This window comes from Lissotriton vulgaris, chromosome 1_1 (genome assembly GCF_964263255.1).
Source record: "Lissotriton vulgaris chromosome 1_1, aLisVul1.2, whole genome shotgun sequence".
In the NCBI taxonomy this organism is placed as follows: Eukaryota; Metazoa; Chordata; class Amphibia; order Caudata; family Salamandridae; genus Lissotriton; species Lissotriton vulgaris.
In genome coordinates this window covers 1,808,418,167-1,808,445,460 of record NC_141685.1, presented here as the reverse complement: position 1 = coordinate 1,808,445,460, position 27,294 = coordinate 1,808,418,167, and the positions used below count along the sequence as shown (strand labels likewise).

The window sequence follows — 27,294 nt, the reverse complement described above, 5'->3', positions numbered from 1 at the left end:
AGTGTCTACAAGGAAGGATTAGGCTTCTGCAGCTGAGAGAATGCAAGGGTCATTTTAGTTGAGGGACTATGCAAGAACGTAGACAGAACTGGGTGTAGGAAATCCTCCAGTTACTCCATAGTGCATAGAATAATTCTGGAACTTCACCACAATATTTTGAGTACATTCTTGGACCCGGGAGAAAAATATTTTGGGCAAAGATGACTGCTTGAAAGCTGGAAGAAAGAAGACCCAAGGACTCTTGATTTCTGCCCCAAAGGAATGGAACTGCTCTACAAGAGTTAAGTGGTCTGCTACAGGGACACAACAATTAGAAGAAGGCTCAGCTGACAATTGTGGGCAGGACCTTTCAAGACTGATTAGGGTGACTTTTACAGCAGTTGGAGAATTCTGGGGCTTAGTGATTTTTTCCATCTCTACGGACCGTGGAAAAGTACTGAGGCTTTTCTAGAAAGGGTGAGTCCTCGGTTGGTGAGGTTCATTCAGCTCAGAGCTCTTTACTGCAAAGAAAAATGTTTTTGTGAGATCACATAAGAAAGTTATTTGACTTCGTGAAGGCCAGCCTTGCCTCACTAATGCATTTTGAGAAAGAAAAAAGTTACCAAGTCTGACCCATGCAATGTCTCAAATCTACCCTACCAGTGAAGCACCATTGGTGAGTGCTTAAAAATGACATATTTGAGTTTGAGAGACCCTCGCCAGCTTAAGCCGCTTGCATTGCCGTCCTGGAGGACTGGAAGGCCAAAAATACATTAAGCCAGAAAGTAAAAACTTTGACTGTCAGTGTGAAACTGTGGCATTTTTGCCTTAAAACGCATATCTTCAGTTCCCCTTATCATATTTTGATTGGTTGGTGTCTGTTTGCATTAAATTGTTCTTGACTTTTTCAAAATTGGTTTGGAAATTGTATTGTGTTGATTTCTTAAACTTAAAACAGCTTGGTATTGCATTAACGTGGGCATATAGAAACATGCCTGCTGCTTGTGCCAGTGGCAGAGCAGAGATTCTCTTCAAACTGTGCTGTGTCATATCAGAGTGTATATATTGCGTTGGTAGGGGTATTCCCTTCCCAGATTGATAAACAAGTTTCTGGTAAGCATTCATCAAGCTAACAATACATATGAGCAAGTATCACCATATCACAGCAGGAAGGAATTTTCTCTATTGGTTCTTCGCTGAACACAACTTCACATCAAATTGACATTCCTAAATTGGTATCTGAAGATGTGTTTAAAAAACGACAGCACCTTTGGGGTGATGTTAGCCTGAGACTAAATTGCAAAAGCAGTGGTAAGAGTTTTTTGCGCCAGCACCTACTTTTTAAATGACAAAACAGGTTTTGTTGATGCCAGAGGAGAAAACTCAACTGATTCAAGCAGAAGGAGTCTGGTGATCCAATTTCTCCCTGATGTTGCTGATCGTGAGCATGATGAATACAATGGTGTTCTAACTGCTTCAAGCTGAAGAAAGAGAATGTAGCCAAAATAGCTACTAAATGCTGCATTATTGACCACATAAGAGCGTATCTCCTACCTCTCCTCAGTAAGTATCATTGGTCTTGGGAATCATGGTCCCAGTAATTGAATAGCAATGTTCCATCTTCCTTTGCTTGCAAGAAAATTTGAATTGCATTCACCGACATGGATGGGGACCCTCGGGGTAGATTTATTGGCACTGCATCCTGTAAAAAGTACACAGTGCTAAATTCAGCTTCCTTTTAAATGATTTGTGTTGTTGTTGTCAGTTGAATAATACATATTTAGAATAGAAACCAGGTTGCACAATGTTGAGGTCTAGTAAAAAAAATATAAATAAAAAGAACTATTACAGTGAATGCTCATTTGCCTGCTCTAATGATCATTCCTTTCGACACGGCTCCTGAGCCGCAGATAGGCCAACCTCCTAAAAGTATACAGCACTGGCTGGATTGGTCCATCGTATGTAAAATGAGATCTCACACTTCCAAATCAAGAAAAAATACAACTGCATAACTGTCACCCATCACCTGCCCATCTCAGTCCTCAGCGTCCCGCCACCATGTTCTCCAGTTCACAACCTGCTCCTGACTCAAATGTGCACTTTGGCCCTAATCTAAAAGTATACCGTGTGCAGCTTTGTGGTTGGCAGCTATTGTCAAGGCTAAAGTTACACATTTTCTCACCCATCCTGGACCTCTACATTCTAAAATAAGTTCCGGGAAAAAGAGTTCCAGGTGAGGGTGAGAATCCATGTGCATGTTTAGATGAGCAGGAGCATGCCTTCCGCAGGGTGAAGAAAGAGCGCGTTAATTAATGCTCTGGTTGAGCTCATATTCAATGCCACACATGCAATTGCAGTTCGTGCTCCAGTTGTCTGTCGTGCAGTATTCTGAGTTCATCTGGAGGTACTGACAGCACACAGACTCTTTTCCTAAGCAACAAGCAGGGGAGAGTCTTTGCAGAACTGTCGCACTGAATTGGTAGGTGAGCTTCCTTCTGATCTTCATGATCTCCCCCGTCCGACTGTAATTCCTCAGGGCGCGCGCCATTTTCTGGTAGGTCATGGGCTTGCGGTTGCCTTTCCGCTTCCCCCAGATCTCTGCCAGGGTCTCCTTGTTCTTGGATATGAACTGGAAGACTCCGTTTCGTTGATCTACCCACTGGATACAGTGGCACATGCAAGGGTCGTACAGAGACTCGTGGAGGTACTCAAAAAGGCGAAGCTTTTTTCTACCTAGAGAACAAAAAAAATGGTCACAAGTAGAAAACTATTAAGATATAATCCAAATACACACAAAGGGGCATATTTACAAGCCCCTATCGCCACCATAATGTCACTTTTAGTGGCGTTTTGTATTGGCGATAGCGTCTTCGCCTTATTTGCAAGGCGGTGTTAATGCTGCCTTGTAAATTAGGCACCCTTTCAAGCTGTACTTAGGGCAAGGCATTGGTTGTTGTGATGGGTGTTCCAAGGCAACACTCATTGATTTTGATGCTGCTTCCTATTTACGAGGGTGGCGTAAATAGGAGGCAGCACATAGAATCAGCAAATTGCCCATTAAACAATCCCAAAAAAAAAATAATGTTTTGCATTAAGCAGCACACATACAATTTACAAAACGTCATTTTGAGGAGAGAGACCTTCTCGTACATAAACAATCTTTCCCACAACGCAGACACGCTTGCACTATGGTGCAAGGTGCAAGGGTGCCTACGTTGCCACTAGGCTGCCAGGTTTAGCTCCAGCACAGGGGAAAACGCAGGGCTGCACTATTTTGTTGTAAATATGGTGCAGGCCTGCTTTTCTGAAGTGCAGAGCAGGGACGTCAAGCCAGGAAGGCTAACGACGCACTCCGTCACTATGTTGTAAATATGCCCCCATGTTTAGCCACTTACTTTGAGTTGTGTGTAGTGGTAGTTGATCAGATCACCCTACACAAATGTGGTATCAGTGTAAAGTGAAAGGAGATAAATTGAAGATACCTGCTATTATCTGTGTGCAATCAACTCTTTTCATATAGATACCTGTCCTAATGAAGCTTAATCTATACTCTTAAGCACATTTGGGTACGTAAAATTTATTTTATTCCGAGTGATTATTTTCCTGCAATATTCATGTTCTTGCACAATTACTACATACATTATTAAAAACATTTTTAAGTTTGCAGGCAAGGAACCTTTCGCAGGATTGCTGACAAAACAAGATGGTGATTGAACGCTATGAATTCTTTTTCGAAAAAATCTTTTTTTGTTGTTTATAATGGCAGAGTACATCTTGGAATTGATCTCCACTAAGTGACTTATAATAAGAACAACTAAAAGTGCATTCTTAGTAGTGATAGGGAGTCAGTATAGCTCCTTAGCACAATACGGGCATATGGATCTGTTTCGTGACCATACTTTACAATTAGATCGCCTGATGTAATGTGCTTGTCAGTAGTGGTGGTGGGGTGATATTGGAAGGAATGGGGGAAAGGGTTGATGAAAGGTGTCGCTCAGCACACACGGGTTCCCATAATGCAAGGGTCATCTCAACGGTGAAACATCATGGAACATCAAGGATACAGGAGGGACACTAAAGTGTATATTAAAAGAGGAAGGTGCAGGAGGATGTAGGAGGGAAGGAATAAACAGCAACCTATCAGCAACCTGTCATGTGGGTCATTTAGGATTAGCCCAACTACTTTTGTTCCTCCAGCCATTACCAGTTACCAAGTCTCCAGCCTGAGGTCATTGTGTTTGGGGCATTTTCAAGTGTGAACTACTGTGGAATATTCCTTTTTTTTAAAGTTTGAGTTTATTGAAATATAAAGAGGCAAAGACAGAAAATGAAGAAAGAATAATAACTGTTATACAGCTAGAATTTTGGCGAAAATTGTATAATCTGTATTTACTAATGAAATGGGGCGATAGTTATTGCATAAGGTGTGATCCTTATCTTCCTTAGGAATCAAACAAATCAAAGCTTCCTGAAAGGTCCCACGAGAAGAGCCGGAAGTAGAAAACGATTGGAATAACAAAAGGAGTTTTGGTAGAAGAAGGGAAGAAAAATTATTGTAAAACTCGATAGTGAAACCGTCAGGGCCGGGCGCCTTGCCGTGACATAATACTGAGACGGCATTTGAAATTTCAGTAAGAGAAATATACGAATCAAGAGAATGAAAATCTACGTAAGATGAAGGAGGAGGAGGAACATTTTGGAAATAAGAGAGAAGATCAGCTGAGTCAGGACAAATTTCGGGAGTATAGAGATTTTTATAAAAAATGTGGGATATTCCACATAGCTTTAGGTATAGTGATCACTACAATGTTCAGGCAAAGACTACAAATAAGGTCAAACAGCACTATCTAATCACTAAATCTGTATATTATGTGATCACATAATGCTAGGCGCAATAATTTAGATAACCATTCCACCTGTGTTGGTGTGACAGGCGTCTAATGTCTGAGGATACATATCTTGATTTTATTTTTTTAATCAATGTATTGGTTTTTTGGGGGCATTTACATACATGATACAGATTTGCTTAATCTTTGCATTGTTGTAGTTACATGCCTTTTAATCATTCATATCACTAATACAGATTACATCATATGAGCAGTCTTTCATATTACAGTTGTATGTACTGTAGTTTTGTTGCAATGGTACAGTTCATGGCTACACCCTCTCTCCTCTTTTGTTCCTCCTTGCATTGGAAATTTTGACAGTGGCAATGGGAAGGGTTAAAGGAACAGATACGGCCACTAGGCAGTCCAAGTTACTGCTCTGTGCGGATGAGATGCTAATCCTTAACAACCTAAATACATCACATAATAGCTCTAATAAACTCTTTCTCAGCCTATTCCAGGTATACATTTAACTTGGGAAAAAGTGAAGTGCTGATGCTTTCTAGGAACCATGATAAATTGGTGGTAGAGAGGTTGGTTTTCAAATTGTTTCAGTCACATATTACATATGTTGACATACTAATTAAAAGGGGGGGGTTAGACAATATTGTTATGAATATCAAGACTTTATAATGATAATGAATTTTTATGGTGGTTATCACTGCAACTGTCCTGCAACTGTCCTGGTGGGGAATGCTTTGGAGCAGGGAACAATTAATTCAGATATCGTTCTGTTTGAGTTTAAAAAGTACACCAGGAAGTCAAAGTCTTTGAAAATGAATGTGATTTCCCTCAAGTTGTATGCACTTCAAATAGTGTCTTTATGTTAATGTTCAGGGGTGTTGTCATTCCCCCCTGCTTTAGTAGCTACAGCGGGGGTCGAGTCATTTGGGCGTCTTTTGTCTGCTACCTGGCAGATAAAAGGTCATAATTAACACAATAAGAAAGAAAGGAAAGATGGATTGATAGAAAAGGGATAAACAATGAATGGGTGCATACGTGTTTGAAAGGATGGATGAATGAGTGGGTGAAAGGATGGGTAGATGAAAGGATGGATGGATGAGTGGGTGAGAAGAAGAGTGTATGGATGGAAGAGTGGGTGAAAGGATGGATTGGTGGGTGAAAGGATGGGTAGGTAAAAGGATGGATGGATGAGTGGGTGGGTGAAAGGATGGGTGGCTGTGAGGATGGGTTGGTGAGAGGATCGATGGGTGGGTTAGACCATGGAAACCATGGCCTCACCCAGCACGTCACTGAACCCACCCACAATGCAGGACAACTGTTAGACCTGATTTTCTCCTCAATTAGCAACATCACAATCAACAGCCCACTGTGTCTGGATAAGCATCACAGAAGAGGAGTGGGCTTCTGCCCTATCCACACACCAGCCCAAACACACTAGCAACTTGCTAAAAGTCATCAAAAACCTCAACACCTAGATCATGTGTCAACATCCTGGTTCACCTCAAGTGCAATTTATGGCAAAAGCCTCAACCACAGATGAGTTGGCATACAGAGGAACTCATGCTCACTAAAGGACACTGCAAACAACTGGAGCACAAATGGACAATAAATCAAGACACTACAGATAAAGACATCTTCAAATCAGAGCTAAATTGCTACCACAAGCACATACAGAACACCAGGCGCACAGGTCTTGCATATTGCTTTGATGTCGGCACTAACAGAATCAAGGAAATCTTCATCATCATCAAAAATTTCACAGTGCCTCCTGACACCTCAAGCAGCATCACCTTCTCAAAGGACTCTAACTGAGCAGCAAAGAAACCACACCCATCCTCAACACCTCCGTCGACTCATCTACATTACCGAAAATAGGGAAACATGCCACCCTCATGTCCCTGCTCAAGAAATCATCCACTGACCCAGCCATGCTTTCCAACTACAGACCCATTTGCAACCTACCACACTGGCAAAGGTCTTAAAGACACAAATCAACGGATGCCTCACCAACCACCTCAGCAACCAAAAGCTCCTCAACACCATGCAGTCCAAATTTAGGCCCAAGCTCAATACAGAAACAACACTAATTGCCACCAGAGACAACATAGGCTTGATCCTTGACAAAAGAGACATGGGAGTCTTCATTTTCCTGGACCTCTCTGCAGCATTTGACAAGGTCTCACACATCATCCTCATCAAGCACATGCATGAGATGGACATTCAAAGACCTGCCTTCTGCTGCTGAATCTGTTCCTACTTAATGGATAAAACACAAGCTGTCAGCCTCATGCCTTACTCCTGGAAAGCCTGCGAACTATTCTGCAGAGTATCTCAAGGTTCCTCACTCTGCCCCACCCTCTTTAGTGCACATATGATCTCACTGGCCAATGCCATCACTGCACAAAATCAACATCCTCTCCTACGACAACAGCATGCAATTCATGCTCTTCCTCTCGGGCAAGACTCCCAGCACAAAAAACACATTCACTGCCTGCAGGACTGAAGCTGCTAAGTGGATGAAAGCTAACAGTATCAAGCTCAACAACGACAAGCAAGAAGTAGTGTTTTTCAACAAGAACAACTCACCATGGGATTCCAACTGACTTAACTTGGGCCCACACTCAACAATAAACAATAAGAGGTGTACAGAGTTCCCCCGGGAGAGCTCTACAAATTTAGCTCAACCAGTAATTCTCTCTCACTGAATCTAGACAAGGGGTGAAGTGAGGGTCTCAAGTGTGCGGTGTAGACCCATATTCCAGAATGAAAAGGTACCTCACACAGGCTACCGACAGGACTACAGCTGTAGCCCCAGTCGACAGTCGTCCAGCCTCATCATCGGTACCCTGCTCCTTCGGCAGGCTGGCGGTGCAATACCCGTCGGGCAGCGATGAAAGCTGCACTTTTGATGGAGATCTTTTATTCTGGGCCAGCGGGTGTGTGCGTGTGAGGGGCCTAAGGGAGTGTAATCGTGAGCGTGGTAGTGAAGTTAAAAGAAGTCAGGGAAGTCCTGTTGGTGAATATTTTAATAGTCAGGCTTCCTGCTTCAGTAAAAGGATAAAGGGGTATTGAGGGGTGGTAAGTAATGGAACCAACCCTTATTCGACCCTTAACGTGCAAGAAATGGTCAACATGTTTCACGCCCTAAGGGCGATTCATCAGGACCTGGGTGCTCATAAATTACTCGGGTCCTGTAAATTTAGCAGGACACCAGTATACGACCTGAGGTAGTGTCGTATCGTAATGGTTCCACAGAGGGGACCTTCTGGAACTGAAAAAGAAAAGAAAAGAGAGACAACAATGTAGACACAGAAAATGGCTCTTTTGCTTTAACTTGTTGGTGACATTTTATCTGTGTTTGTGTGCATGCTATCCCACACTCAACACCCATGCCACAAAAAAACTCGAAATAATCATATACAGCAAACTGGACATGACCACTAAAGTCAAAGCATCGCTGCATCATGCTTTCACACCCTAGGGATGCTGAGGAATATCTTCAAATGAATCCAAAGCAGCACGCCCTAATGACGAGCAAGCTGGACTACAGGAACACCTTTGATGCATGGATCACCAAGCAACTCACTAAAAGACTGCAAACCGTCCACAATTCAGCAGCCAGACTCATCCTCAACCTCACTCACAGTACTTACATAACACCACATCTCAGGGAGCTCCACTGGGTCCCAATACAAAAACATACTCACTTCGAACTCCTCACGCGCACATTCTAGGCACTATACAACTTAACCTGCACCTACCTGAACAGTTGCATCTCCTTCCACCAACCACCCGACACCTCAGCTCTGTAGAACTCCTACTCTCACACATCCCATGTATACACAGAACCAGATCAGGAGGATAGGAGTTCTCTTACATTGCTCCTAACGTGTGTAACAGGCTCCCGCTCCACATAAGAGCCCTCCTCCGCTCTACTTGAATTCTGCAAGAAGATGAAAGCCTGGCTTTTCAATTAGACAACCTACCATAGGCAGGGCTAGGCACTAACCTGCTCAGCACCAGATCGCCAGGATGATAGTGCACTTTTCAAATATATAAAACAACATACCAACACATAGGAGTGGATAAAAGGATAAGTAGATGAGTGAGCGAAGATGTGTGGATGAGTGGGTGAGAGGATGGGTGGAATGAGTGGAACGATAGCATAGTAAATGGACATCTGAGAGGATGTATGGATGGCATAGAAAAAGGAAATCTGAGCATATGTATCAATGGCAAAGTAAATGGAAATATCAAGGGATTGATAGACAATAAGATCAAGTAAAGTATTTTTTGATGGATAGGTAAGTCACATGCTGGATCTATGGGCAGATATATGTAAGGATGGATGCATTTATAGATGACGATTGGGTGAATGAATAGATAGAATGATGAAAGATTGAATGATGTATGAAAGAATGAATAGATATGGTGGTTATCATTGGGTAGATGAAGGGTGAAAGTATTGATGGATAAATGCTTGGATGAAAGAGACATGGAAACTCTTCTAGAATGGGTCCGGCTCACTTGCTTCAATTTCTTGGCACCATTAGAGCTTTAGCTCAAAGTGGGTGGGGGGTATTTTAATTTTATGGCTATTACCTCGTTAATTATCAGACCACTGGAATAAAAGTTTTTGTAAATAACTGTTTATACATCTTTTTTTTTTAAATGGACATAATTTGAAGCTTTTTACGATGGATTGGTGGATTGAAACTAAATGAATCACACTTGGCCTAAAACAGTGACACGGTGTTATATTTGGAGGGCTTGCCATTGCTTCTATTATCTTCGTGCATAGCGTTAACATTAGATGCTCCTTCTCCCACCTTTGAAAGCAGGTGCATTTCTTTTAGTACACCCAACAAGACATAAGAAAAGCTATTACAAGAACATTTTAAAACGTCCAATAGCTAAAATGAAGTAAATAGTCCACTAAGTCGTAATGGAAATGAAGACCATTAATTTCCCTGTCCAGGTATATAGTAATTCAATAAGATCCTTTGTTCACCTTTTACTCCTTTTTGATGGATAGAAGTGGTAAGCATTGTGTGTATGACTTGATTTTCTTCGACATTTTGTAGACATTGGTTGATACTTTCATCAGGACACAAATCTTCAGGAAAGCTCTAAAAAAGATAAGCAATTACACTGTGCAGACTTGTTATAGGTAACACAATTCAGTAAAGTACAGCATTATAAAATACAACTTTTAAGTTGAGGAGCAATCATGCACAGGTTGTAAAAGACCTGTCAGAAGGTAAATTCGGAAAGCAGATATTATCTTCATGTAAATGTAATACCTATTTTCCCTTTCATTTCACTGACTCATGTTGTAATGTCTGCAAAACAATTCAAACATGGCTTACTCTGAAAGTCAACTCAGAACGACCAACGTGGATTGATAAAAATCATGGGTAACATCTCTCACTTAAGCTGGGGGACATCATGTGATGTTAAATGAAGCCCCAGCTTACTTATATTTACGTGAAAGGGAAATAGAGAAGAAACTGCGTCACAAATAGAAATAGAAACCAGAGCAGAGTCGGTGCCATAGCAAAATTGTAGTGATCAAGTCCACTCAGGTAGAGCTGGTTCAGAGAGGTTTATTCAAGATTATATCAAGACCCCACCAGGAGCAGCCAGCATGCAGCTCAGCCCAGCCAACTGTGCCTATTTGACTCCCAGCATTCCATGTTATGTCACCACAGAAAGATTTCATTGGCAGGGCAAGAATAACATTAGAGTCAGGATACAACAAACCTCTTTGTTTGAGCAAGGATTTTTCACAGGGTCATACAATAACTTAACTTTTCCCCATCAAATCTGACACGCCTGTGCTCTTTCCATCAGTGATCTCTTTGTGAGAAGAAGGTGTTTATTAAATCTGCAAATGTCCTAACTAACCCAAGCAATGGATCTGACCGAAGCTTATGTAGCCCAATTCATGTAAACTTTAGTTGATCGAATCAGCAGGAGTACCGTGTCCATGGGATTCAGCAAATTAAATAAAGTGACCTGGCAGCTATCTCAAAGAAGTTGGTTTTCTCTAGCATAGCAAATGCACTTTGCTAAGATCAGCTCAGCTCCCATTTACGGATCTGGATAGGTTTTTAGTCAGGGTTAGCATTGAATAACGTCAATGAAACGTGAAATGAAATTGCTAAAATCTCTGAAGCATTTATTTTTCATTTGTCCTATGGCTGAAGTACTAGATTTAAAATGTTATTCTTCATCACAAACATCATAAAAATATCACAGTAAAATACACAACAGTATTTTTTAATAAAACCCATAAAAGACTGGATTGGTCAAAAGCAACAGTATGCAACAAAACGATTTGAGATCAATTAAGTTGACTTGTATTCCTGAAAATAGTTCATAGTAGCAACAATCACACAATCAGCAAAATCCATTTCAACAAATAATTATAAAGTAGAATCTTATTCCTAATACTTTTGATTTGGTACGTAAAGCCTGGTTAGCAAACCCCATTGCAATATCAGAGTCAAAAACGAGCGTTTAGCAGTCTAAAATGGGGAAAAACGTGGGGGGCATCTGCAAAGAAGCCCAGTTTCCAACAGCCACTCTCTTACCCATACATCTACTTTCAAACCCAGTGACTCACCCATAGAGCCATTCACACAGCCACTCAGTCTCTCATACAGACACCAACAAACACCCTCATTCACCCATAGGGTCATTCACACAGCTACCATAATCACCAATAGAGTCACTCACACACTCACCCACCAATACAGCCACTCACACAGTCACGCACTACCTATACAGCTACTCACACATCCACTTATTCACCCATACAGCCACTCACACACCCATACAGCCACTCAGACATCCACTCCCACACTGATACATACAATCACAGTGCCACTCTGACATATATTAGAAACAGTATCAGACATTAGTAGTACAAAAGGAATAGTAATTTTACTCATGCAGTAGCTTGGAATATATCTTAGTATATATCCTTCATTCTGAGAAATGTTTATGAAACACTAGCACTTACTGGATGATGTCATCAGTGATGTCATTTGAGATGACATCAGTGATGTCACTGACCAGGCCATGAGTGATGTAATATGTATTCTAATATCTGCTCACACAAAGGCAAGCATTAACTACACAGACTGGCAATGAGGAGACATTGGCAAGTTTGACTTACTAGATGGTCCTTCCAGGTACCACCTGGTTCTTCCACAGGTGCAGCGGCACAGCTGCTTATGTTTCTCGTGATGTGAGGGTGGCTGTTGCTGAAGGTCTGGTATTTTTCCCATTCACAGTGTGATGCAGAAACTAAGAAATACAAAACAAAAAATTAACATTGTATTGTGCTGCAATTGTATTTATATAGCACTTACTCCTCCTTGAGAGGCGTTAAAGTACTTTACTCTGAGCTGAGCAATGCTCCATGAGCCCAAGGTTAGTGGTTAGACCAGTGTTTATTGGTTGTTGGGATTAATATTAGGCTCTTAATGAAACCATTATGTGCATTTACTTACAATTCTTTGTAGTAGATTAAGTTAGTAGAAGTTTGGTGTGCTCATTTGTAGGGGGGAAATTAGTTCATGTGGATGTTGGTGGGATTAATACATAAGCTAAAGGGGATGTTGTGGTATTGCTTATGAGGTGTGGGTAATTGTCAGAAATGTAATGATAAAGATTAAGGCAAACACACATGTGACAACGTAGGCTCTGTTCAGAGAGAGGATGGGTGCAGAGACAGAAAGTAGGGAAGTGTCATTAAAAGGTAAATAGGAGAGGCGACAATCACAAGTATTAAGTCTAGGTCATTTTCCATGCAGGGTTTCAGAAATATAGAGGAGACTTTTTAAAATAGCATACAATTTGAGGCTGCAACATTGTAGAAAGAAACCACATCTGCAAGTGAGAGTGCTCTACTAGGTAAATATAAAAGGCACTAGATTCATACAGTCTGTCTTTGGCTCGGCTACCCCTACTTCAGTGGGGTAAGCTGGCCAGCTCAAGGGTTGGAAGGGTTAGGTAATGTCTGGGTGCAACGCTAGAAGGAAGTAGTAACCTTGTGATCATAGAATTTGAGAGGCTAAATGAAGTAAGCATCAAAAATGAGATTCTGCAAAATGCTGAAGTGGAAGACCTTTGCCATTCACCATACAAATTTGCCTTACCATATTATTTATAAAAGCAAAGTAGATCCTTTTTGATACCCTTAGTTGAGGATGGATTAAATGAAGGAGATAAGAGCCACTCTTTTCAAAGGAAATGTATTGCCTTCATTCCTATAGGTGAAAAGTGTGGTGAAAAGTGTGGATCAAGACACTGAAGTGAAGGAGGTGGAGACACAACTACCTTTAGAAATTCCATGTAGACTTTGTTAGTAAGATGATCGGTATTACAAAAGGGGCCTCTGCAGACCCTTCTGTAATTTCAAAATACCACAGGGTGCGCAAAGTGGGCACAACACCAGTTGCCACCCTGGGGCACTTGTATAATATGGCCCCAGATGTTTTCAGAAGACTTGGGACCAGGCACGGAGGTACAGGTAACAGCGGTGGGGCAGAGTGGGGCGGGTAGGGCGGGGTAGAGTCAAAAGACAACAGGATAGAGAAAGTCATCGGTGATGCGGCTGGCAAAAGGTAAGTGGTTTAATTTATTTTCCTTTCCCTATCACTTTGTCTGTTGTCTCTTCCCTGGCCTGCACTGCCCATCTCTGTTACCTGTGCCGGCCGTGCCTGCTTGGGACACAGTCGGAAGCCCCTGTTAATACTGCATATAGGTTCTGATTCAGTTCCTGCAACAGGAAGGACACAAACCTCACTGAAACTCCTACAGCCCAGTCACGTTCTATGTGGAAAAATGTACTGTTGGTGCAGCAACCAACCTTTATTTCTAGTGTTTGAAAATACATGTGGTATATCACTGTCAAAACCAAAGGGGATGATGGACGGAGTGTTGAACATTGCAAGCACTCACCCCCAGTCAACTGATCTGGGTATAATCCATCATCATTCCTTAGCTCACTCCGCCACCCCAGTTCAGACATGGCCATTTGCAAATCAGTCTGACCCTGTGCCTCATGGGAACAGTCCAGCCCGAACTGCCAAGCCTGGTCTTCCTTGGACCGGAAACAAGCATCCTGGGACCGGTTTCTGGCTAATCCCCTTTGGTTTTTGCTTTGTATAAATACTGTAATTCTGAATTTACATTCCCAGAGGTCAGAAATGTACAGAAGAGGCTTCGTTCTAGGCTTAAAGTACGTGTTGCACTCCCAGGTGGCAAAGTCATAATTTTAATTTTGCTAACATGTTAAGAATCACACATGCTAAGTAATCAGAAAACATTACATATATTGTTAGTTTTGTATCTGGAGATTTCTGGGTCTAGTAGCAGTTTATAACACCTCGCGCTAGAATGGACACATTTGGCTCATCGACAAGCTTATGCAGTGGGCTGGCTGAAAGGTGGAGAAGGCTTAGATTAGTACGGTTTAGGCAAACTGCTACTTGAGCTAAACAAAGTTGTGTCACTGCTATGTCCAGCTGGACACATGAGTCTTAGGTGGTGTTTGACCAAGCAAACCTGTAGAATCTTTAGGCTCTACTCAAGAAGCATACGTTAAGTTTTCAAATATATTACGTCTATTGGAGTGACTAATGAATTACAAGGTGAACATTCAAAGTAACAAGCATTAACAACAGATATGTAATATACTAACCCATGTAAACACAGGTATATTGTTTTTTTCCATTGCATGCATGTATTTTGCTTATCATGTTGAAGCCAGCCATGCCAATCCTGAGAAAAGCTGCATAAAGGATTGTTTTCTGTATAGAAAGCAGATAGGAGCTACGTAATAGAATGTGTCAAAAAGTGTCATGAGTCAGGGCACCTTTCAGATTTAAAATAGTCCCTTATGAATTCCAATGGAAGTAATTCCGTGAAAGTTGAATGACACATCAAAGCGCCGACAGTATGAGGCGAGAGAGAATATTTATCTGGGTGAAACCAAAGCCTATTCCATGTATGTAATAGTGTAATATGAATTGTATTGCATCATGAATACAAATGATCGCATTGAAAGACAAGCAATTAAAATGATGTACATGTTAAAACGTTGTTAACAATAGGTCTTGCAGACAGATGACAAACCAAACATATAAATGTCCCCTTTATAAAAGGGCGATGACAGTTACCCCTCACTTAACAAATAGTCTGGTTGGTGTAACTGAAGGTTCTGCATTAAGTTTTTTGGTTCGTAAATATTTCTTCTGTAGACATAATACAATATTAATTACAATCATAAAGCAGTTACAGACAGTCAATATTTAGGAACAAAATCTTAAAATCGATAGATATAAAAAGTATCACCATAGGTTTAAATTAGCCCAAGCAATTAAAAAACAGCGATAAACAAAATCCCCCAAATGTGCGAGCTTTCAATGAATGGGGCGTCATTTGAAGAGAAGCAGTATCTAATTGCATCATGTGTTGTTCCACAGTTTGCACAACTGCCAGCCTCCAATACTTTTTTCTTAAGCACAGTGATTTAGGGCCTACACAAACAATATATTCCAGTGATTCAGTCTTATTACCACAAAGCGGGCTTGATTTTGTTGGAAGACACTTAGGCCATCATTATACCACAGCTACAAAATACCACTTACATCCGAAACTTACCATGATAAACATCCATTCACCCTAGTTGTTCCATCAATCTCAAAACACTATATCCCTACACACACCACGGTACAAGAATTCCAGTGATGCACCACGACCCAACATTTTGCATGAAACAACAGCACCACTAGCCCTTTGCACTACACCGCCAACCCATCATCCAGCCACACCCAGCATCACAGCATAAGGATGATTTTACCTCTCCCAAGCACCACACCACCACCTGAAATCCATCCTACCACACCACCAAGCACTACACATTCATGCAAGCACTGACCTCTTAATACTACACAAGCACCATCAGCCCTATGCCACTACCTACCACCATTGCACCACAGCACACTCGACTGTGAGCACACCATTAACAACCAGTGCTGTACCAGAACATTCAGCACTGCACTGGCATCACCCAACCATCTCTGAGCACCACAACATTCTTTAGTATCTTTTTCACATTCCTCATTCCTACTATAGCACTATGACACCAGCACCATGCCACCAGCACTGCACTGATAAACCTCAGCATCAAAACACTAACATTGCTTGACTGCATACTATCCTGGGCACTGCACCACCACTCTTAGCAGTAAACCACCACTTACCAGCACTGCACTACCATCTCCACCAGCCGACCACTGTCTTCCAGCATCACAGAGCTACCATGAGCAGTACACCATTGCTCCCCTACATCAGAACCCTGTCAGAACATCGCTCTGCCACCCCAACACAAACCCCCTAATAAAGTGCAATTATCTCCTGACGTCACATCTCTGCCCCATCACTACACCACCACTGTGTATTAACAAGCATTTGCAATGCAATAGGTCTCGCATTTACGCGAGTTTAAGCTAATGGCATTGTAAATGACAATGTGTTTCATTTATGTTTTAAAAACCAAAACATAAATAAAAGGCATTGTCTTTTACAATGCCAATAGCTCAAACTAGCGTAAATTCGAGGTCTATTGCATTGCAAATGTGTGTTTCTTTTTTGGCATCTACAATTCGAAAAGGGTTTTCTGTAACACACATTTTAGGAATGTGGCCCTTATATTTTCCACTGTTTCCAATCTTTGTTCCTTTAGAATAACCTGGTTCTCATGAACTTCTGAAACTAGGGGTACACTATTACTGCTCAAGGGCCTTTTCAAAATATTTTGAGTGGGCCATGGATATGAATTATTCACCTTTTCACAGCCACTCACACCTTCTTTCTCCGTTAACAGCCACCCATATGTATTATAAAAAAAGCACAATCAGTCTAGAGAGAGAAAATACTAAACTGCACTGACTGCAAGATTTTTACTAATACGCCACGTCAACATCATTGTTTCGGCGAAATGCCTACAGACAGCCGTCTTAATCTGGACATTTAGACCATTCAGAATCAATTATCACAGTCTTAAATGACCAGATGCTTGTGGTCACGGTACTATAAATGACAAATAGAGTTTCAACTGTGGAGTACCAGGGCACACATTCCATTGCAGAGCACACTCTCTGGCCACTGTGAATCAATTGAAACAAATGTCTAAACTACCTTGACGTGAGCCAAGGTGCGTAATTACATGAATATTTTGATATGCAGTTTTCCCGAATATACAGTTTATCTCCGAGACCTCCACTTATACATTGAAATCCGTCCTGTCCTGTCGTCAAGGTGTGCTATTGATAATTGAAAGAGTGTTTGCGTGTGTGTGTGGGGGTTTACAATGTATGTCTCAAGGTGCTTCCCTATCAAGTATTGCGCTCTCGCTGTCCCCCGATATCCCAAGGGTAAGTCTGGGTGTAAATCAGCTTCCATGTGTTGCCCTGTTGACTTTGGCCGTTTCATCTGACCACACTCGATCAATCACATCGCCACTGCAACACCTGTTCAGGTCAGCGCTCATTTTGAACACACCTGCATGTCTATGAACGGTTGTACACCCCCCATTCTAAACATGTTTTTGTTGATAATACGTGAATTTTATACGAAGAGAGAGGGTGAAATGGCAAATGGCATGAGGCAGACTGTTCTCTGTGATCTAAACCCACCTGTGCCTTACAATAAACACTTCTTCTCCCTGTTCTCCTTCCTGTGACCTGTGGGTGGAGGTCGCAGTGTGGACAGACAGCAGACCCGAAACCTTTACAATAGTTCAATCTGCAAGCATCAGCTCTGTTACAATTGTTTTGTTTCTGAAATCGGAACTTGTATGAAAACACACACCCCTGTTCCTAAATGTGGGACACAGCTCGCTGTTGAATGCCTGGGCTGTGGTTGTAAAACGAGTCAGGTTACAGGAAGGTTACACCCCTTGCGAGCGCATTTACATACAAATAGGCCGATGTTTCATTTATACGAGTGGTCAGTCCCACTGGAACTGAAGCTCTCCGGGGAACTTTTTAATCTCGTCACAAGAAGCTTTATGTGGGGGTGCGCGCCCGCTGCTTTGAGGTTTCCCTTCATGCAGAATCGCTGCTGGGGTTTTTGCTGCCTTGTGTCCCATTTTGAGACCAACTTTGATCCCGACCGGAGCGGAACTATGCGTGTGTCTGGGAGAAAGCACGTGGGAGCAAGTTGGTGTCCAAGGAGAGCTCCGGGGATCTTGGGAAAGTGAGCATGAGCCGCACAGATTACTATGTTTATTCTATCTCAGATTACCTCTGAGCTACACAGCCTGCGGACGACGAATATGAAGACTTCTAGGAAACCTTGGACAAACTGCACCAGGAAAGCAATAAGCGCGGTGTCCCTGAAGCAGGTGCCATGCTCGGTGTTGTCCGGGAAAGTGAAAGCGCGAAGGGAGCCGTACACGTGCACATCGCCTGTCCAGGATTGCACGTTTTGTCTCCCTTCGCGCACCAAAGCCACGACAATAGAGTCTCGTCAAGGCGAAGCAGTGCATGCGCTGCGCTTGCAAGGCGAGACCTAAAAAACTACTACCAAGCACCCACCACCTCTCCAGCAAAACATCACCACCTGACCACATTGCACCATTACCACCAGGGCCCCAGCACCACATCTCAATAAGCAAGGCCCACCCTTAAATCAACACAACCACGTCCACTACTGCACCATATAGTATAAGTACCTCAGCCTAATCTAGTATCACCCACCTGCCCAGCACTGCCTTCAGGTTACGTCAATTGAGAGCCTACACTAAACACACCCTCTTCAATGGCTCCAGATTTGCTAGAGAATAGTATTTAAAGGTTCTCATAACCAGCAAGGTGACGCTGGTACCTACCCACACATAAGTCACCCGCCACTCTGGGAGGGAGAAATGAAGGTGAGCAGTCAGAGAAGCACAGAAGTGGAGGAAGTACAATAGGTGACCCAGCTAGTGACCATCTAAATCATATAACAAGGCTCGTTATTCTTAAAGCATTTGCTGTTTTTTTAATTTCCCCTACTAATGAATCCCTGAGGCAACAGATGGTGGACTGACCAGTTCTTGCCATGATTTTACTTCTTTATTTCCAGAGTATGCAACGCATACAATTGAATCGATTATTATGTTTTCAAACGTGCTTCAGTCATGGAATCATGGTCTTTTTTATCAGCAGTTTAAAAAGACTGAGGCTCTATCGGTGGGAGCTTCTAATGACCTTTATTGTCACTTTCACTTAATACGGCGGAACAGATGTGCATTGTGTTTTTTATCGCCTGCTCTGGATGTTAACAGCGGATAACACCATTTAGAGAGGGTGTCAATTTCTGTTACTTGTCCCGTCCACATTTCACTAATGTGCGAAGAGCAATTACAAGCTGTTAACGCGTGGGGGAGTATGGCTTTTAGAATGTGATCCCCTGAAGCCACCCAGTACAGCAACAAAAAATCAATATTTCAACCTGCTTCATGTCCCTACAACTAAACCTATAGCGCAGACAAACAACAGTAGTTAGTGCCAGCATTCTAAGCATTATGATTGGCTGAGATAATCTCAACAGTCCATACAGGGTACTAGATTTGATTATTGACAGTGTATGCCTGACTTCTTCGCTTGTGAACATTTGCATTTGATGTAATACTTGAAATGCTATTGCATTTTTGACCTCTATCAGAATGCAAAATGTTGATGCGTTCCTCTCCCTTTAAGGGCATCTTACATGGAAGTACTGGTATTTAAAAGCAGCCCTTCATAACTGTTCCATATTGCACTAAGAAAATAAGTCTAACAATCTCCATGTGGGTTTGGCATGTTCTCCCTCCCAAGAATATAATGTAAGTATTATTTTAAACGGTTTTCCAAAGATATTGCTTACATAGGGAGTAAATTCTACTTCATGCAGGAGCATCATTCAATTCAGCTGAAGATCATGAATGTGCCTACGATACAACTGTGATACACTACCTCGGGACGTCAGGCTGATGGGCTAAGGATACCTCGATCCTGAAAGCCTACTGCTGCCTCAACCTTCCAGGGGTCTAACTGGTGCCCAATAACACCAGTTAGCGACAGCTAGTAGGAGATAGCGACCATCTTGGGCCCCACTTTGCATGTCAGTGATATTTATCACTAATGACATGCAAAGTGGGCATGCCTATTACTAAGTTTTGGAGATATTCGCGCTAAGCACGAATATCTCTAAAAGCTAACACCTGCCCTGAGCAGTTCTTAGCCATGTTATCCAATGGGAGGTGGATAACATGGCTAAGAGCATTAGCTCGGTAATGCATGAATATTGCTTACTTTTAAGCGATATTCATGCATTGCGGCCGATTTTTAACCCATTTGCGATAAACCTTGGTAATACCAAGGTTTATCTGCGATAAAAATCGCCGCAGCTCAGCGGTAAATTTTTGTCTCTAACCAAGCAATAGCGGTAATTATCGCTATTGCTTGGTAATATGCCCCATAGTGTTTTAAATATTGTCGTACAAAAATAGCATGAGTATAAATCGGTAAGTATAGACTTACTATTCTTTATTTCACTTAAGTATTTTGCCAATCTTATATTGTATATTACCTACTGGTGTTCGTCAGTAGGTAGTTATAGTTAGGTACTACTTTCCATAGGAAAAGCTTTTTTTGGTTTGCTGGTAACTTTGTGAGAACAATATTTGTTGGTTGCATTAATAAGGGGGGGAGAGGGTGTAGGGAGAGGGGGAGTGGTCCAGATGTCCTCACAGAGGCTCATAGTTGGGCCTGGCTGCCCAGGTTATGGTGGTGGGTGTGGGATGGGGAAAGAGTGGGGGGAGGGATCCTCAGACGCTGATTAAAGGGATAGGCTCAATATCATTTTTTTTCCCATATATTACATTTATCAGATTTGTCACATTAGTTGGAAGGAATGGGGCTTTGGGTTGGTGAAACTGTTGTATGGAGATGGGGTGCCAGAATCAGGTAATGGTACAAGCTCGCATGGGCAGACTTAGAGTTGCAACTATTAATATTTGTGGCCTACATGACGCCAAGAAAATTCTGAGGGTCGTGGTTGGGATACAATTGCTTGGTGCAAATATTATCTGCCTCCAAGAGACACATATTGAAGGGTCACAACGGCATGTAATAATCACATCTGGATTTAGGGTGATTAGTGCAGCAACGCAGGGTGCCAGGGTTCGGGCCGTTGTGGTATTGGCAAAAGGAGGGGCGATTCAATTCACATGATCATGCTCTGATAAATTTGGCCACTGGGCAATTATGCAGTGCTAATATGGTGTGAGGAAGAAAAATACACTATACACACTATATGGATGTAAAAGTGATGACCCTGGTGTGCTGGATACTATTTCTAGTGAACTTGGTCATTGGGCCTTTCTGCTTATTTTGTGCAAGGATTGCAATATTAACTTACCTAGTGATTGGTCTCTGGAGGCAGGATGGAGGTATATGGGTAAGAAACCTAAAGTGTTTCCGGCATAAAATAATCTGTGTCAGACCCACGGTTTGGTCGACTGCTGGTATTCGTTAAAGCCAAATGATCCAGGGTATACCTATTTTTCTAACCCTAATATGACACGTGCTATACTGGATTATATGTTCATCTCTAATTCGTTAAGCTCGAAATGTCATATAGAAAAGTTACCACAGGTGCTGTCAGATCATAATCCATTGGATCTTGATGTAAAATTGGAGCTATCTAAGCAAAACATAAGACCCTGGAAATTTGAGAGATCACTGCTGCTAAATGTTGAATATTGTACACATATGAGACAGCGGAGCTTCATGTTTTTAGGGGATAACGTGGGTAGCACATCAATCGAGGTGGTGGGGGCCACCATGAAGGTGGGTATTAGGGGGGAAACACTGTGGTACTGCCTAAATCTCAACAAACGTGAGGAGCACACAATGAAGACTTTACAGGATAATCTGGAGGCGGTGGAGGAGGAGTTGGTAAGGGCTGTTTGTGAGGGTAGGATTCGGAGACAGTATAGCGACGGGTGGCGATAGCTAAAACCGCCATCACTGACATACTGGCAGATAAGGCAATGAGCAAAGCAATAATCTAAAAAGAAACAGTCTAGGAGCTCAGTGAACAGATTGGTCACCATCTGGCAGTTCGCACTAGGCAATAGACAACTTCAAATTTAATTCCAGAAATCAGTGATCCTGTGCTAGGACAGGTCTCCAACCAGGATCTGATTAGGGATGCATTTAGGAGGTATTATCAAACCTTATATACGGCTGATATTGGGACTGATCAGAGTAATATCAAGGTATATCTAGATTTGGTACTACACTTAAAAGTTTTTGAAGAAGATCAGGAAAGCCTAGACAGCCCGCCCCATTGGGCAGAGATATTACTGACAATAAACAGCTTAACAAGAGGGAAAGCTGCTGGCACAGATGATATCCTGACTTAATTTTATATCACCTTTTCCAGACAGTTAAAAGGAATTATAAATTAACTGTATGTACATATTTGTATTGGTGGGTGATCTCCTGGATCATGGTCCCTTCCAAAAATTGTGGTTTTCTTTAAAAAAAAAAATCCCTCTTACCACTGGGCTCTAACCTTCCACTCACCCTGATAACTGGTGATTCGAAAATCTATTCAAAACTGCTTGCCAGTCGACTTGCACCAATAATCCATAGTGTTATCTCGGAAAGCCAACACTGGTTTGTTCCCGGAAGGGCCACAATAAATCATATCCAGAGATATCACCAATGTTGGAGGAGACCCTATGGCTCTTATTCTGTTGGATGCAAAACAAGGTTTCAATTGGGTCTCCTGGCAATATCTATGGACCTCAATGTTTAGGCTCGGTATTAGGGACGGTTTTATTCAAGTGGTCAAAACGTTATATGTCAACCATCAGCAGCCGTAATGGTGAATGGTGTATTCTCAGAAAAAGTTTCAATCTCCCGTTTGACTAGGCAGGGCTGCCCTTGCTCCCCTCTATTATTTGTGATTTTTATTGACCCTTTTATTCACAGATTAGAAAATAATAGACAAATACCAGCAATATGGTCGCAGAACTGGGCAACTAAGACCTTGCCAATGCAGACAATATTGCCCTGGTTACAGCAGACCCAAACTCTGCCATAACGGTAATCGAAGATGAGGCTGAGCTTTTCAGGCATTTCTCTGAATCAACAGTTTGGGCTGGACTGTTCCCATGAGGCACAGGGTCAGACTGATTTTCATATAGCATGTCTGAACTGAGGTGGCGGAGTGAGCTAAAGAATGATGATGAAATAAACCCAGATCAATTGGCTGGTGGTGAGTGCTTTCAGTGTTCAACACTCCGTCCAGCATCCCCTTTGGTTTTGCTGAATCAAGACAAGACACAGGTTGTCCTTAATGATAAGGTCAAGATGATCGATAAACGGGTGGCTGAAAAGGCCACATAACTGGGTATTAGTATATCTAGACTAGACAATGTGGTTAAAGATAACATGGAGCCTCTAATGGAGAGCGTTAAAAAAGATCTTGCACGGTTACATAATCTGCACTTATCTATCGGTGGTAGGTGCAATGTAATAAATATGCACTTTTTCCCAAAAATCCTATATATCTTTAGGGCCTTTTGTTTAGAATTCACGCCTCAATGGCTCAAAGCAATGGAAGACATATTCTACCAATTTTTATGGGCATACGTGCGACCTCGCCGAGCCCTTAGGTTTCTTACTGTCCCAAGGGATAGGGGTGGTTTGGCTCAACCGAACTTGAAATGATACTATTGGGCTTCTACATTGATTCATAGTCGTGAACTCCCCAGGACAAATACAGATAACATACGAACTGATAAAGTCCCCCCCCATTTGAACTTTTGCTGGGGAGTGAGGCAGGAGGATGTTTCTGGCGTCAACTACATGACAGCTACTATAAAAAAAGTTTGCTTTAAAACTCTTTTTAGCGCCTTTTAAGTTTGGAGTGCTGCACATAGAGCACTGGGAATTGCCAGATTATCTTTTTATACACCCATATCTAATAATCACAATCTTCCAGAGTTTTTCGAGATTTCTTCAAGGAAAAATGGATCAGTGCAGGAATTGTTTAGATTGCTTTTTTTTCTCCTCTTCAGGACTCCGGTCCTTTAAAGAGATGAAAAAGGAATATAGTCTTTGTTGGAGGGATATTTTAAAGTTTCGTCAGATCAGAGATTTTCTATTACGAAAAGGAGCTGGATGGGCCAAATTTAAGAGAGTGGAAACTATTGAAAGAATAGTCAAAGATAAAGTAAGCTCTATCGGGGAGATATATGCTCTTATAAATGCTGTTATGCCGGATGATCTGGACAAGTGCTCCCAAAAGTGGCTGTTGAATGTGGGGCTATCAGAGGGGACTTTTTTGTATGCGCATAAGTTATCACAATCTATTTTAATGTCTACCAGACTACAAGCACAGTTTTATAAGACGTTTTTCTTCTTGTATTATACGCCTGACAAAATGGCAAAATGGGGGGCAGGAAAGGGAGCATTTTAAACACGCTCTGCACTCTATAATGCTGATATTGTTCATATCTTTGCGTTGTGTAATGTTCTGCAAAAATTAATTAAGGATATATCAGATTTTTTATCTGAGGTGCTAAATACTGAAATAATGTAATTGTGTTAGTCACCTCTGAAGCATATATTTTAGGGACAGGACATGAATTGATTTTTATATCTATGTCGGTTCTAAGGATGTGTATTGTGTCCACCTGGCTGGACCCCAGAGCACCTGTTTTTCAGCAATGGTTAGAAATGAAAAGGGAGTCACCCGCACCGAAAAGGTATGAAAATCTGGAATCCCATGAGCACATGGATTCAAGACCAAAGCAGGATATGCAAGAGCATTCATTTTCCCCTATGGTTTTTTGAGTTTTTTGAGCTCTTGAAATGAAATAAATGAAAAGAACATTTGTATAGCGCGGGAGCTACCCTGAGGCGTCCTAGCGCTGCGGACAAACGCGTATGGAAGAGCGGATGTGGCCTAATCTGAATTGTTAAACAGCTGGGTTTTTAGCTTCTTTCGGAAGGACAGAAGATTGTGCTCCGGACACAGGTGGAGAGGGAGAGAGTTCCAGAGTTTGGCCGCATTGTGGGAGAAGGAGCATCCCCCACATCTGGCCCTCTTGATTCTGGGTACTGTGAGAAGGTGGGAGGAGGTCGATCTAAGCTGTCTGTTGGGTTGGTAGGGGGTGACCAGAGAGTGATTGATGGTGGCGCCCAATTTCCAGAAGGCTTGATGGGTGATGCACAAGCCCTTAAATGCAATTCTTTCCCTGACAGGGAGCCAGTGGTGCTTCTTGAGTTCGGTTTTAACTGGGATACGACGAGGGATCTGGAGCAGGTTGCGTGCCGCACAGTTCTGGATGACCTGGAGCTTGTTTAAGGTGGGCTGTGGTGCCACTAGGTAAAGGGCATTCCCAAAGTCCAAACGAGACAAGATGAGACCCTGGATCATGATCTGTCTGGCTTTAAAGGGTAGTAAGGGAGTGATTTTTCGGATAAGCCTAAGTAAGCCAAAGCAGGTGGCTGAGAGTTTGGCTGCTTGGTGGTTGAAATTGAGAGACTTGTCCAGCCAGATGCCCAGGCTCTTGATTGTGTCCTTGGGCACGGTGGGAGTCCAAGACAGGTAGACCAGATGGAATTGATAGTGGGATTGGGGGAGTGACCTAGTAACATCAGCTCGGTCTTGTCTCCATTTAGTTTGAGACATGAAGATGTCATCCATGAGGTCACTGCTTCTAAACAGTCCCTGAGTTTGTTGGGCCCGGTGTGAGAGTGACTCAGAGCCACCACTAGCTGAGTATCATCCGCACAGGTGACTATTTTTATCCCGAAGGGCCGGACGATCTCAGCAAGGGGGCACATGTAGACATTAAAAAGCGTAGGGCTCAAGGAAGAGCCTTGCGGTACCCCACAATCGAGAGCTTTGCTGGGGGAAGTGGTGTCGCCCTCAAAAACTTGAAAGGAGCGCTCACTCAGGAAGGATTCGAGCCATGTGAGTGATTTCGATGAAACTCCTAGGTTGGTGAGTCGTTTCAGTAATATGCTATGATTTACAGTGTCAAAGGCGGCAATTAGGTCTAGCAGGATGATGGCTGCAGTGCCTCCCTGATCCATGATCTTCCTTGCCTCTTTGTCACATTAATGAGAGCGGCCTCAGTACCGTGCATGGGTCGAAATTCAGTTTGAGAGGGGTCAAGCAGCTGGTGGGTCTCTAGGAAATCCGTCAGAGTCTTATTGACGTGTTTCTCTATAATCTTGCTAAGCCAGGGTAGTAAAGAGATTGATCTGTAGTTCCCTGGGATGTTAGGATCTAGGTGGGGTTTTTGAGGAGGGCTCTGACCATGGCCCGTTTCCATGGGAGCGGGACAATTCTGGTGGCTAAAGAGGCATTGAGCAGTTCCAAAATGGTGGGTATGATGTGCGTGGTAACTGCCAGCAGAGAGCGCGGTGGTGCTGGGTCATTTGGGGAACCGGATTTTACTTGGAGCATGATGGATTGTAGCATGGAGGAGTCAAGAGAAGGAAAGTTGGCGAGTGTTGCTGGGGTGTGGGATTGTAGCTCAGGAGGTTTGATTGCTGACGTGGGGGTCTGAGTGTGGGGAAAAGAGGTGTAGATAATTTGTATTTTATTGTAGAAAAATTCTGCCAGGTCGTTGCAGCGGGATTGGGGGCTAAGGTGGAGGTTATTTCTAGGGCATTATGGTCTGAAGAGTCATCAAAATGGATATTAAAGTCTCCTAGGAGAGTGAAGTTCGAGGAACTACATGCTAGGTTGGCTATGGAGGAGGGCAGGGAGTTAAGGAATTGTCTTAGAGTCCCAGGTGGGCGATATATAAGCATCCCGAGAAGGTGCTCTTGGGGGAGAAGTCAAGGGAGAAGGAGAGACTTTCGCAATTGGGTATTGGATAAGGGGAGCTGCGGCAACTATAGCATTCTTTGTAGATAATAGCTAAGCCGATTCCCCTTCCCGTTCTAGGGTCTTCTTGTAAAATTTAGTATCCTCTGGGTAAGGCCTGAATGATGTCAGGTTCTGATTCGGAGTGGAGCCAGGTTTCGGTTAAAAACAGGACATCTGGGTTATGTTCTTCTAGGAGCAGGGAGATCTGAGTTTGGGGAGAGATCTGCAGTTTAGAAGGTAGATACTTCGCTGTGTAAATTTCCTTAAGGGGACGGGGAGAGGCTGAAATCCGCAGTGAGGGTACATTAGGTTTTGACCTAGTGGGTTGCATGTGGTAAGGCAGAGGGGTGGGACCTTTCCTCTTAGTCTATACAATGACAGAGGGCTGTATCTCCTGACCTGGGTGGAAAAATGCGCCCGTCCGTGGCCGACCTGGGCCAGGGGCCATGACCCTGGCCCAGGTCGGCCACAGACGGGCGCAGACAGGCTTGCCTTTGGCGCGCCTTCAGCGTGCCAG

General features: G+C 42.7%; 1 protein-coding gene across 1 annotated transcript in view; it reads right to left on the bottom strand.

The window, feature by feature from the left end:
• Positions 1-1,147: 1,147 nt before the first annotated feature.
• The window catches only part of SPIC (Spi-C transcription factor), a 90,506-nt gene continuing 64,359 nt past the window's right edge, over positions 1,148-27,294 (bottom strand). The window contains exons 4-6 of the mRNA XM_086938097.1: positions 12,013-12,143; positions 9,841-9,958; positions 1,148-2,712 (exon numbers count right to left, since the gene is read on the bottom strand). Coding sequence (XP_086794223.1) covers positions 2,285-2,712; positions 9,841-9,958; positions 12,013-12,143 — 677 coding nt within the window. The 3' untranslated portion in view covers positions 1,148-2,284. The remainder of the gene's footprint in view (positions 2,713-9,840; positions 9,959-12,012; positions 12,144-27,294) is intronic.